General features: G+C 36.8%; 1 protein-coding gene across 2 annotated transcripts in view; it reads left to right on the top strand.

Annotated features, from left to right (window-relative positions):
• SMC1B (structural maintenance of chromosomes 1B) overlaps nucleotides 1–13,316 on the top strand; it is a 48,241-nt gene that overhangs the window by 19,224 nt on the left and 15,701 nt on the right. For both annotated transcript variants that reach the window (XM_087814974.1, XM_087814975.1), the window contains exons 11-17: nucleotides 379–558; nucleotides 6,120–6,266; nucleotides 7,681–7,818; nucleotides 8,111–8,227; nucleotides 9,734–9,840; nucleotides 11,829–11,970; nucleotides 12,786–12,931. In XM_087814974.1, the coding sequence (XP_087671100.1) occupies nucleotides 379–558; nucleotides 6,120–6,266; nucleotides 7,681–7,818; nucleotides 8,111–8,227; nucleotides 9,734–9,840; nucleotides 11,829–11,970; nucleotides 12,786–12,931 (977 nt within the window). The remainder of the gene's footprint in view (nucleotides 1–378; nucleotides 559–6,119; nucleotides 6,267–7,680; nucleotides 7,819–8,110; nucleotides 8,228–9,733; nucleotides 9,841–11,828; nucleotides 11,971–12,785; nucleotides 12,932–13,316) is intronic.

Raw genomic sequence — 13,316 nt, 5'->3', positions numbered from 1 at the left:
CCCAAGAATAATATCAGTGGGTGGTGTCTTTTTCAACTTCATATAATTTCTTCCATATCTAGTTTTGCCATAATTCTACCTTGATGATTTTAAGGACGTTGTTCTAGCCTACTAGACAGCAATGTTTTTATTCAATAGCAAAGTGTAGGAGATGGATAAGACATGTGGTATGTTGGTGAAGTGCCAGCCCAGAGTCTCAGTGTAAATACGTGGTTCAGTAAATACACATCAGACTTGGTGGAGCAGGCTAATCTTGAGCCTTGGGGGTATGTATTGAGAGGCCTTGGAGTATCCAGAGTCTAAATTCCTGAGGCAGGAACTGAGTATTTGTTTTTTTTATTTTAGTGTATCTAATAAGTATTTTTTTAAACCTTTTAGATCAAGCCAATTAATGAGAGGTTACGGGAGATTAAAGGCTGTAAAATGGTGATTGATGTTGTAAAGACTCAGTTTCCTCAGCTGAAGAAAGTAATTCAGTTTGTGTGTGGAAATGGCCTTGTCTGTGAGACTGTGGAGGAAGCCAGGCATATTGCATTCGATGGACCTGAGCGACGGAAAGTAAGACGCTTAGATCATACTCTTGGGTAATCTGAAGCAATATTTATAAGACTAACACGTTATACATACAAATATCTGTATATGCTTTCATATGACTCTTACTAAGGAAAACTGACATAGAACCTAAGATGGTTATGGCTTCAGTAGTTTTTATAATGTTCAGTTGAGTTTTCAAAAAATTAACTTCTGTAGTATTTCCCAATATCATAAATTATATTTTGGAAATTAGATTTATTGTAATGTCTTCAAAGAAGTTAATTTATTTTTTTTACTTATATGCAATAAATGTTCTCACTGGATCTCAGTATGTCCTGCATTTACATGCATTTTTGAGGATCAGGAAAAATTTTAGGTGCTTATTTTACATCCTGGGTTAATTCTTCCCTAGCTTAATGGAGGTACTACCTCCTTTTCCACATTCAAGGTTTTAACACATTTGAAGTTACAGAAATGGCACAATTGAAAATGAGATTAGTAAATATTTATCTCTCAAGTGAATCATTTTTATTTTAAAAATAAGTATTGTTTTAGTCTCAGTTCAATAGAGTTTCTATTTAGTTAAGCAATGTTTCATTTCTTAGATTATCTGACATAGTTGTTTTTTTTTAAAACTACATCTGTGATGAAGTTTACATAGTGCCTAAGGTCATAAGCCATGAAGCAAAGCCAGTGATGCTACTTAGGAATTAATTATATGACTTTTTAGGCAAGTTTCTAAACCTCTAATTTTAGTTTTCTCATCTAAAATTGGGGAAATAATAGTACCTATCTCATAGAGTTATAAGGGTTAAACTAAGTAATAACATGCAAAATACTAATAGTGCCTAGCAAATAACTCTCAAAAAGAGGTAGTCATTTTTTTATTTACTAGTCAATTAAAATATTTGATCTGGAATGTCCAGAATTGCAAATTAACACAAAACAGGCTATTATGAAAAATAGTAATTTTCAGTTTTAAATTTATTGTCTAACATGATTAACTTCTCATATATTTTAGTACTTCTGTTAGTAATAATCCTAATGATAATACAGTCACAGTCTTAGGAATCAGTGTCACTCATTTCTACATACTAAATCTCAGCAGGTATAATAAGTGAGCTACTAAGAGATCTCCCTTATTTTGCTACCTAATTAAATGTGTTAAAATTTATTTTTGTATATTTGTAAAATATATTTTGTAAAAGTGATTTTTGAAGATGTGTAAGGTCATTTTAAAGAAGTCACATGAAGACTTTATTCCCTCTTTCAGTCAACAGATATTAATGGTTTATCTGTTCACAGCAAGATGCCACCCCTTTTAGGCTAGAACTTGTTCTTACCGTTATTTCAAAATTTTAATAAGCTTTGTCATTTGTGTCTTAAGTATATTACAGAGACTATCTTCTCCCTACTACTGTTATGCCACTTAAGAAACTTTCTCTGTGCTTTAGGATGCATAAAACCTTTGAATAGATGTCACATTTTCACAGATGTCTGTCTTCAATTTGTGCTTTTGGTTTTCCATGGATTTACATCTTTTCATTGACTTAATATCATGTTTCAGAATTTTCTTTATGCAAACACTGTAAGCGACATTACAAAATGCTGTTTTGGTTAGTTTCTAAACAATATACAGTATATATAAACTACATAATATAAATTATATTAATTCTAACTATCATTTGGTTATCAGGATTTTTATAACTCAATTTTTAAATATTTTAAAAATTTATGTAACAAAATTTTAAAATCTGGAATCTCTTTAAATACATGTGATTATTCTATCCATTCCCCTTACACCAGAGAAACAACAATTATTGGTTTCCTCTTCCCATAGACTGCTGGTTGGTTGTTACTCTAAATCAAACGTATATAGAAAGATCTACCTAAAACAGACCCAGAAAAATGTCATTAACTAGCTGGATAATTTGTGAAAAGACCACTTTTTTCAAAAATCACACACATTAAACAAGAGAGAATAAAAATACAGGGTTCAGAAAGCTGGAAAAACTGGGTACCATCTGGAATAAAATATAAATATAGTTCAATCTAAACTTCACACCTTATGCCAGATTACTTTCCAGATGGATTAGAAAAGTAAGTGTAAAAATGAAACTATAAGGGTACTAAGAAAAACCACAGGAAATTTTTTCTAAATCGTAGAGATAGTAAGGCCTTTGCAATATGATAAAAATCCCAAAATCTATGTAAAAGATGGGTAAATTCGTATAAACATAAAAGATTTCTGCATAGCAAAAACCGTCATAAGTAAAATCAAAAGACATGGCAATCAGGGAAAATATTTGCAACTCATAGTAAAGATCAGATTTTTTTACAAATCAGTCAGAAAAAGAACAAAAATAGCTGTGGCCGGTGTGGCTCAGTGGCTAGAGCGTCAGCCCATGAACTTGAAGGGTCCTGGGTTCGATTCCGCCCAAGGGCACGAACCTCATTTGCAGACTCGATCCCCTGGCACTGGTCGGGTGCGTGCGGGAGGCAACCACTCAATGTGTCTCTCTCACATCGATGTTTCTCTTCCCTCCCTCCCTTCTACTCTCTCTCAAAATTAATGAAAAAAATATCCTCAAGTGAGGATAACAAAAAACAAACAAAAAATTTACTTTTCTTCACTTTTTAAAATGGTATCATTTTTATATTTTAATTTTAATCTGGAATTTACTTCGATGTGCATTGTTAGATATAAGTATTAGCTTTCCCCCCTAAATGGTTAATTACCTGTCTTAACATCATATTGAATAATTTTTCTTTTCCCTACTTACTTGAGGTCAGTGATTTCTCATAATAGTCAGAGCTATTAATTATACTTTGTTCTTTTTACACCTAGTATAATTTCTTGTCTTAATTATTTGTAGCTATCTTAGTATATATTTATTGTAATTTTTATTATAATCTACAAAGTAATCTAACTTTAGAAAATAGTTGAGATACATATACACTATAAATAAATTAGTAGAATATTAGCCCTCAGGCACTATAAAACCAGCATGTCTAAAACTAAAGTTACGTTTTTCTTTCTAAATCTTGGTTTCTGTCCTGTATTTCTTCGGTTTAATCCTTGGTACCACTATTCTAATCAAATTAGATTCTGGCTTTTCCCCCAAGTATTTCCTCTATATTGCCCAGGCTTTTCTGATTGCACCTCCTAAATATTTCCCAAGTCGTACTCTTCTCTTCATCCCAGGTATTGTTGGCTGGTTTCGTGCATCACCTCTGGCTTTGCTTGCACCAGTCCATTTTCCAAACCATTGCCAGAGTGGCCTGTCTAAAGCTGTTAACCATTCAGCTCTAATCCTCTCAGCCCCTTCTGCCAGCCCCATCCGCCCTCAGTTGCACTGGATCCCCTATACTCCCCAGGATGGCACACAGCTCTGAGATATGCCTGTCTACTCGCCTCATGTCTAAGTTATTCCTTCACTCTCACCTTACTTTCTAGGAATCCCAAATCCTTTGTGTTCACTCTTTCCCCATTCCGTCCCTGTGAAGCTTGCACACATATGCATAATCTGTTTTATGCATCCATATCCTGCTGCCAGCACTTCACCACTGCCCCTTCCCTGGCTACCTCCTCCATACCTGCGTCAGGAACTGCAGTTGCCTGCTTCATGTCCCTCTCCCTTTCTTACTAACAGAACCTTGATCGTAATTGTGTAACAGTCTAGGAGGGGCCGTTGGATGTAAATGACAGTCATCCAGTAGACTTGCCAGCAAGGTTTCTTAAGGGCCCTTTTACTTTTCTTCTTTCTTGAAACAGACAAAATAGCTGGAATTCTATGAGTCATTTTGGACGACAAAATGACTGAAGACAGTCATATAATAGACACTGGCACACGTTACTAGTGATAGTGTACAGGCAAAGGAAGCTTTATTGAGACAACTTAAAAGCCAAGAAACAGTGAAACCTACGTGGCTCCTCAGTTTTCATTCCATAGATGTGTGTTTGTGCCAGGCAAAGATAGCACAAGTAGAAAGTGTTCCAGGAGAGGGAAGCTGCCCCTCATACCATGTTACATTTTTATGGGGAAGTCAGAAGAATAAGCTGAATATGTAACAGTGGACTTCCTGGTCAGGAACACTGCGTTCCAGACCAGGAGCCGCAGGAGTTCAGTTCCTGTGCCGCTCCTATGCTCCCAGTAGAGATCCAGTGTTCTTCCAAAAAGCTAGTTTAGACCCAAGGAGCAAACTGGTTGCTAAGCTAACCATTGGGAGGGAAGGGAATCCTCAAGGCCTTCCAGAAAATAAAAAGCCTGTCTCCCTTGAGTAATCCAAGTACTAAGGATGGAAGAACCATATTATAAGAGTCTGGGTTAACTATGGAACCACCATACAAACCCTGGAATGCTTCTGTAATTGTGAGAGAGAAATAAACCACTTTTTTCTGTTAAATGTAACTAATTTAATTGTGATAAGATATGATGAAAGCCTTCACCTCCTCAGGAAGCCTTCTGTGGACCTCCGGGCAGTGTTAGAACCTCCCAGTTTATACGTACAGATACCCTGAATATGCTTCTCTATTCTCATGACTTTATATGGTGATGATGTGTTTTTTTGTTGTTTTTCTTAATCCTCACCTGAGGATATTTTTTCCATTGCTTTTCAGAGTGAAAGGGAGAGAGAGAGAGAAACACCAATGTGAGAGAGAGACATCGGTTGATTGCCTCCCACACACACCCTGACCATTGGGGCCCGCAACCAAGGTACGTGCCTTTGGCTGGAATCAAACCATTGACCCTTCAGCCCTTGGGACAACGCTCTCACCATTGAGCCAAACCGGCTAGGGCTGTAATGATGTGTTTATATGTCTCTCTTTTCTGCTAACATAACTCCCTGAGGGTCAGTACCTGTATTTCACTCCCGTTGTTACTCCTGTCCCCAGTATGAAATGTCTCAGATGCAGCAGTCACGCAGGGAACATCTGACTGAAGGAATCAATGAGATGCCTCTTTGTTGGCTTTTTTTTAAAAATCAGCTCATGTTCATGGTTTTAGTCCTCAACAGGTAGTCTCCTGCTTTGATTAGAAACATTTGCAAAACATTGAGAACTGCTTTTATTTATTCCATAAAGCATATGCATACTCAGGACTACAAGCTGTTTTTTATACCCTTAACTTCATTTAAATTTTTGTTCTTGGTCCCAGTTCATATACATTTTGGAGAATGTGATATTTTTTGGTATCCTAAAGTTGCTAAGACAGTTTTCATAATAAGTCATTGGCATGTGATGTCAAATTCTTCAAAATACAACATTATATAATGCAAACTATTTGATATTAAATACAAATATCCTTGGTTTTTTATTCTCAATATTGAATATGTTTGGAACTAATATACAATTTATTTTGAACCTTTTTAATTTCTAATTGGTTGCCTAGAATTGCTTTGGGCCTTAGCAAGACAGGGTCTTGTATTTGTGGTTTATTGGTTGGTGTCTTTCATATGCTAGAGATTTTATTATGTGGTTTTTCTTGCCTACAAATTCTCAGCTGTAGGAATTGCCTTATTATGTCCTATTTTTATCTTCTTTATGTAATTTTTCTGAGGTAAAATATTTTTTAATTTTACAGACAGTATCTCTTGATGGAACATTATTTTTAAAATCTGGGGTGATCTCTGGAGGTTCAAGTGACTTAAAATACAAGGCTCGATGCTGGGATGAGAAAGAATTAAAGAATTTAAGAGACAGAAGAACCTATCTAATGCAAGAATTAAAGGTAAATTCCTGTTGTAAAAGTTGTAGGCCTGGCCAGGCATGGCTCAGCGGTTGATCGTCGACCTAGGATCCAGGCGATCAGAGTTTTCCATTCCTGGCCAGGGCACATGCCCGGGTTGTGGGCTCGATCAATGACTCTCTCATCATTGATGTTTCTATCTCTCTCTCTCCCTCTCCTTTCCTCTCTCTGAAATCAATAAAGATTTTTTTTTTTTAAACTCCAAGAAGTCTTTAAAAAAAAAAGTTGTAGAATACTTGTGTTTTTTAAACTAATTTGCCCCGTATTATAACATACAAAAATAAATTCCAGATACATTAACCCACTTGAATGTAAAAAATTTTTAAATGAGGGTAAGAGCCATTGTATATATTTTCTTAAAGTTTAAAATGAAGACTAAGTTTTATACTGTCAAAGGATTTTTTTACAAATTGACATGAAAAAAGACATTAGAATAGAAACATCCAGTCAAAGGATAGGATTAAGCAGTTCAGAGAAAGAAGAAATCCATATGGCTAATAAACATGAAAATGCTCAGTATAGAATATAGTACTCGGGGATACTGATTAAATTAAGATTATTTCATACCTATCAATGAACTTGGAAAAAATGTACGTGCTGGTGGAGATATAAAGAAACATGAGATCATACATTATTTATAGAAATGTGAATTGTTACAACCTTTGGGAAAGCAATGGGTACCAGCTATTAACATGAATACCTCTGACCCATCGCTCTCACCCTGGGGAATCTGTTGCATGGGAACACAAATATGTGTTGCAGCATTGTTTTTTGTGGCAAAACTCTGGAAACAAAGTGAATACCCCTCATTCAGGGAGTAGTGAAATAATGTGGTAGTCTTACTCTGGAATAATATGCAGCTATTAAAAATTAATTTAGAGCTTTAGTAGTTGACTTTTGTGAGCAACTGAATGAGAAGAAAGAGGCAGAAAAGTATGTTCAATATGGTTCTAAATTTGCAAAACAAGACTGAAAAAACATATATATATATGTTCACATAAGGGGTTGGAGTAAAAATACAGAAGAACACATACTAGGGAATTAGTTTAGTTGGGTAAGAGGGTAGGTGAAGGGAGAAGGCAGCAGGTGAGGCCAACAGGAAGACAAGGGAGCACTGAGAGCGAGGCAGCACGTGTCCCACGGTCCCGTTTATATGCCTCGAGGAACACGCACTCCTTGTTCCTCCATTTTTGTGCCTGTCTTCTCTTAGGAAGTGTGTGAGTTTTTTGAGGGTGCTATATGGCATCTTGGTTACTCCACATGGCTTATGTACTTAATTGCCCAGGAGGGAAAGTGGAATGTGGATGTGGCTATCTATAAAAAGTCAGTGAATTGTGACTATGAAAGTACTTTTTCTGTTGTAAAATGTCCTCATCGTATTTCTCTTCTTCTTTAGGATTTAATGAAGATGCTTCGCAAGGAAGCAGATTTGAAACAAATCCAGACTCTGGTACAAGGAACTCATACACGACTCAAATATTCGCAGAGTGAACTAGAGAGAATGAAAAAGAAGCACCTTGCTGCTCTTTACCAGGTAATACAGAGTTACATAAAACTTTACGGAAATTAGAACCAGGACGTAGAATTTCAGGAGTTACATGTATATAGCACCATGTAATTATTATACTTTACTCCATGATTGAGGGTTATACTCTAGTCCTTTAGTTACTTTATTTTTATGGTTGCTAATCTTATACAGTTGTACCTGAATTTACTTTCATGGGTTCCCTTTTTATTCTAAAAGATACCCATCATGTTTTTGTCTTCACTATATAAAGCTAAAATATCCATGTTAAAAAAGAATTTGTTTCCTCTTTTGTAATTAGGAACAATCTCAGCTACAAAGTGAACTACTAAATATTGACTCTCAATGTTCTATGTTGAATGAAGGAATCAAAGTGCGGCAACAAAGAATTGAAGAAGTTCAAGAAAAGATAGATAAGGTCATGAATGACACATTTATTATTACGTGGCATGTAGAATATAATTCTAGACCAGATACCAGATTTAGGGCTTCTTGAATATGTACTAGGTTTTATTGGTTTGCCAGATTAGTTTTCTTGTGTCTTCTGAGAACCACTGTTGCTCATCTCAGGAGACAATGACCAGGGCACAGTTACTCTCTTCTGCTCTCCAACCTTTTCCTGCTCATTGTACAAGTTACAGCCTTTCTCTTTATCCCACTGCCCAGGAAAGAACTTTGTCATTTGTGTTATCTTTTAAGGTTACTTATTCAGCCCGACCAGGTGGCTTAGTGGGTTAGAGCATCGTCCCATGTATTAAAGGTTGCAGGTTTGATACCCGGTCGGGGCGTGTATGGGAAGCAACCGATCAATGTTTCTCTCTTACATTGATGTTTCTCTCTCTTTCTCCTTTTCTCCCTTCTTCTCTCTCTAAAAATAAATAAAACATATCCTTGAGTGAGGATTTTAAAAAAAAACAAAAAAAACAGATTAAGTATTTGCTTAGTAATTATTTCTGGAACACTTACTATATTTGCCAGACACAGTGCTTTGCTCTGAGGAAACAAAGATTCAGTCATCTAGCCTCTGCTTATAAAGTGACAGGACCTTTCTGGTTTAACTCATTTCCCTGTTGCTTATCTTTAATTCTTAGAAAGTTGTTTGTCACTCCATCACTCAGTAACTTTCACCCATTGCTTTTAGTTCTGCCTTTTATTACATGAGTTGAAACCACACTTATGTAGCTCCTTAATTATCTCCTTTCCAGGTTCGGACCAGTTCTGGTAGCTGTCCTCTAGGTGCTCTGTTGTGTGTCAGTGCCCAGAACAAAGCATAAAGTCAAAATACTGTCTGACAGTACAGAGTACATGGGACACGACACACAGAACTGCACTTATGTAAATTGTAGTTCACTGTTGCATCAACCATATTCATAGTTAATTTATATTCAGCTAAAATCTGAAAGTTTTAAACATGTCCAGCTGCGAAAATAGGTCTTTTTATCCTATAATTATACATAAATGCAGGGCTTTAAAAATATTGAAGTTAAATGTCATTTTGTTGGATTTGACTCCTTCCAGTTTTTCTAAATCTTTTTGAGTCTTAATTCTCTGCTCTAGTCCTTTTGGCTTTATACTGCCTAAGACACTGTGGCATTACTCATATAGAGGATATTTTACTTATGTAAAATGTATTTTGGTGTGGCTAATGTAATTGAAATGTTTTTAATTTTAAACACTTAATGAAGCCAAAACAATTAAACCAGTTTTGCACATTCTTATTTAATTCCTAGAATAAGAAATTTTAAATAGGTGGGTATAGTTTCTGGAGTTAAAGAGCAAAGAAGCACTGGCCCCTCAGAGTACAGTAATCCTTGTTGGGACTGGGTTTTGGCCTAATCCAGGAAAACGGTGAAGGGGAAAACTTAGATTTAAGCATTGTCTGTATACTTTATTAAAATTAATTATTAAATCAATTGTTTAAAAGGTTGAAGATGATATTTTCCAACACTTCTGTGAAGAAATTGGTGTGGAAAATATTCGTGAATTTGAGAAAAAACATGTTAAACAGCAACAAGAAATTGATCAAAAAAGGTATTTTTATTTAAAAGTGTTGGTAAGCAATGTATACCCATACAAATATAACTATCATTTCATAATTTAAGGGAATTATGCCTGAGGTAGTCTTTATTTTGGTTTATCAAGAAATAGCTAGTAAACATTCATATTATTATAAAGAGATCTAAATCTTTTGCTGAGTTAATCCCTTTATCATTATAAAATGCCCCTCTTTATCCCTGCCATAGTCCTTGTTGTGAAGTCTACTTGAACTTCAGGAGATTTTCTGTGTGAAGAATCCTGCCTGTCACTTTTTACTGAGCTTCTCATGAAATGAACCTGGAATTCTGATTGAGATTGCAGTGGATTTATAGGTTTATTTGGGGCAAACATCTTCAGCATATTAAGTCCTCTCACTAGAACATAGACTGTCTCTTCCTTTATTCTGATCATCATTTTTTTCATTATAACTTTAAAGATTTTTTCCGTAGAACTATGTATGTTCTTATTCAGTTAATTCCTAGATACTAGTTTTTTTTCTTATGAATATCTGTTTTTATGATTTTTTTTAGTTGTCTTGTACTGATGTAGAAAATAGTATCAAGTTTTAGATAGATCTAACATCTAATAATCTCCTAAAATTTACCACTTTTAGTAGCTTATCCATTATGTATCCTAGGATGCCTCTGCCATCCAATTGGAGATGTAGATAGAACAGGCAGTGGATGTACAAGTTAGGAGTTGCTGGGAGAGGTCCAGCCTGGAAGTATAAATGTAGGGATTATTGGCATACGGAGGGTACTTAAAAGTCATGTGACTAGATACGATCAGCAAGGGAATGAATGTAGATAGAAAAGAGATCCCAGGTGATGTTAACAAATTGAACAGATGAGAAGGAACCATTAAAAGAGAGGAAAGCCAGAGTAGTGTGGAGTCCCAAAGCCAAGTAAAGAAGTGTGTTACTCGTACACAGTCTGTATGTCTTCCTCCTGTAGCAGAAATAAACTCCTCAAGAGTTTGTTCTTAACCAGCCCTACAGGCAAAATGCTGCCCCTGTGTAACATGTCATGCTGGCTCCATCATTTCCTAAGTGGGCAGCCTTGGGCAAGATACTTACCTGTCTGTGCTTTGGTCTGTCTGTAAAATAGGAACCAGTGGTATGACCTGCCTCAGAAAGTCATACAGCTTAAGTGAGTTTATTCATGTAAAAGATTTATACCAGTGCCTGGGTATAGTGATCTGTCAGCAAATGGCACTCTTCGTTTTTATCATTACTGTTGTTTTTGTTGTTGTCTTTGTATCAGTAGCATCTAGCACAGTATCTGATACAAGTCATGCTAAAATGTTTCTTGAACAAATGACTGTTAGCAGGGTGTTTGAGGGAGAGGGTGGAAAGGATGAGCTACAGTTGGTACTGGAATTCTTTAGAGGAGTTTATGAAGCTGGCAAAGTAAGGAAGTGCATAAGGAAGGAACATGTTCTTGAATTCCAAGCTTGGTTGTTTGTGAGTGAATAGCTATTTTAAATGACTGACTAAATAAGAATAATTACAAAATTGTAACTTAAAGAAAAAGAGGGGAGGAAACCTATATAAAAGAGTTAAGAAACATATCATATGCAACGTATGGCTGCTGATTCAAACAAGCCAGTTGTAAAAGTAGTGAGACTCAGGAAAGTTGCCAATCATAGCAATTTGATATGTAGGGAATTATCATTTTTATCTATAATAGTGTACGGTTATGTATTAAAAGTCACTTCACTTTCAGAGATACATAGTAAAATAGTTACAGATGGAATTACTGAGCCCTAAACTCGCTTCAGATAACCCAGAGAGGGGAGTAGTGGTGAAGGGGGTGACAGGTGAAGCAGGACTAGCCATGAATTGATGCTTATAAGGTTGGGTGGCAGCCATATGGAGATTCAGTATAGTACTGCTCCTGCTTCTGTATTTGATGAAGTTTTCCATAATCAGTGGATTGAAGGACTGTGTTTACCACTTGTAATGCTTGACTTTGTTACACTAGATTAGAATTTGAAAAACAAAAAACCAGGCTCAATATTCAACTAGAATATAGTCGCAATCAGCTGAAGAAGAAGCTAAGTAAGATCAACACACTGAAAGAAACTCTCCAGAAAGGTGGCGAAGACATCGATAACCTGAAGAAGGTAATTAACAAGGAAGTGTCTAGTCATTGAGGTGACAACTCCCCTCACTGAATACGCCTTTGTTGGGCTTCTGAGTGTTATGGGGCGGAGGGCAGATTTGAGAAATAACTTGAAGTAAAACAGGCACAGCTTCACAAATTATTAGATGTTGAAGTGGGAGAGGAGGTGGAGGGGAGATGCCATAGATGACTGACCCTAACTTGGGCAGTTGGTGGGCAGGAGGAGCAGGTTAAGGAGAGAAAATTCTGGACCTGTAAGGCTTGAATTGTCATGTGACATCTAGATAGCAGTTTCCATTTGGTAATTAAAGAGCACATAGATGACAGGGAAGGCTAGGCTTGGCTGTGGGGGTAAACTGAAACGTGTGAGAGGCTGAGACTCTCAGGCAGAGGGGAAGGCAGTGAAGAGCAGTGGAGCCAGGATGGGATTCAGGGTGGTCACATAGGTGACCAAGAGAGCCAGAGAGGTGATAGCCTAGAAGCCCCAGAGTGTCTGGAAGGAGGAAGTGATGAAAGTAAAATTTATTTAGTTAGAAAAGTAAAGTTTATGTCTGTCTAGTTTGCTAAGTAATAGGTCATAGTAGCAAGAACATTCTCACTGGAGAAAGGGAACAGAAGTCAGGTGGCAGCAAAGTAGGGCCAAATCCAAGGTGGACAAAGACAGTTGGTGGCCGCCAGTTTCCAAGGGCCACACTCCGTGAGGGATGAGGCGTATGGCAGAGTATAACTGGTTTGGTTTTGTTGATAAGAAAGTGAGCTATTGACATGATTGATGTAAAAGATAGAAAAGCTACAGTGCACATCATCTCCACTCAGGCCGAAGAAAATTGTCTGCAAGTTGTGGATGAACTCATGACAAAGAGGCAGCAACTTCAGGACACATTTGCCACTCAGAATTCCAGCGTTGAGAAAGTCCACGCTCAAACTGAAGAGGAGCGGAAGAAATTGTTGGCTGTTGATAGGTAATTAAGAAGTTTATCAGTTTGAAAGGCCATAACCAGAGTTTTAAAGATGTTTACCGTGAATTTGACGTTTATTATAGGAAGCTTTATTGTTTGGATATGTGTCCTTTGTTGCTTTTGGTCCCACATCACACCTTTCAAACATTCTAATCTAGGGCAAAACCAGGAGAGATGCTTAGCTGTGAGTAGTGCTTTCTGGCAGATGGAAACATGGACCTGAGTAAGGATTCCCTTACCCTGCATTCCTCTTGACATAGGTACTTTCCTGGTACAGTCTCCCTCTAGTCTCTGTGTGACAGAGCATAGCAGGTGAGGGCTATGACTACATGGCTGCGTGTCCCATCTCTGCTACTTAAATACTGTGCCCTCGTTTCCTCATCAGTAA

The sequence above is a fragment of the Miniopterus natalensis genome, chromosome 2, assembly GCF_054644295.1.
Source record: "Miniopterus natalensis isolate mMinNat1 chromosome 2, mMinNat1.hap1, whole genome shotgun sequence".
Taxonomy (NCBI): domain Eukaryota; kingdom Metazoa; phylum Chordata; class Mammalia; order Chiroptera; family Miniopteridae; genus Miniopterus; species Miniopterus natalensis.
This window is presented reverse-complemented; position numbering and strand designations above follow the sequence as displayed.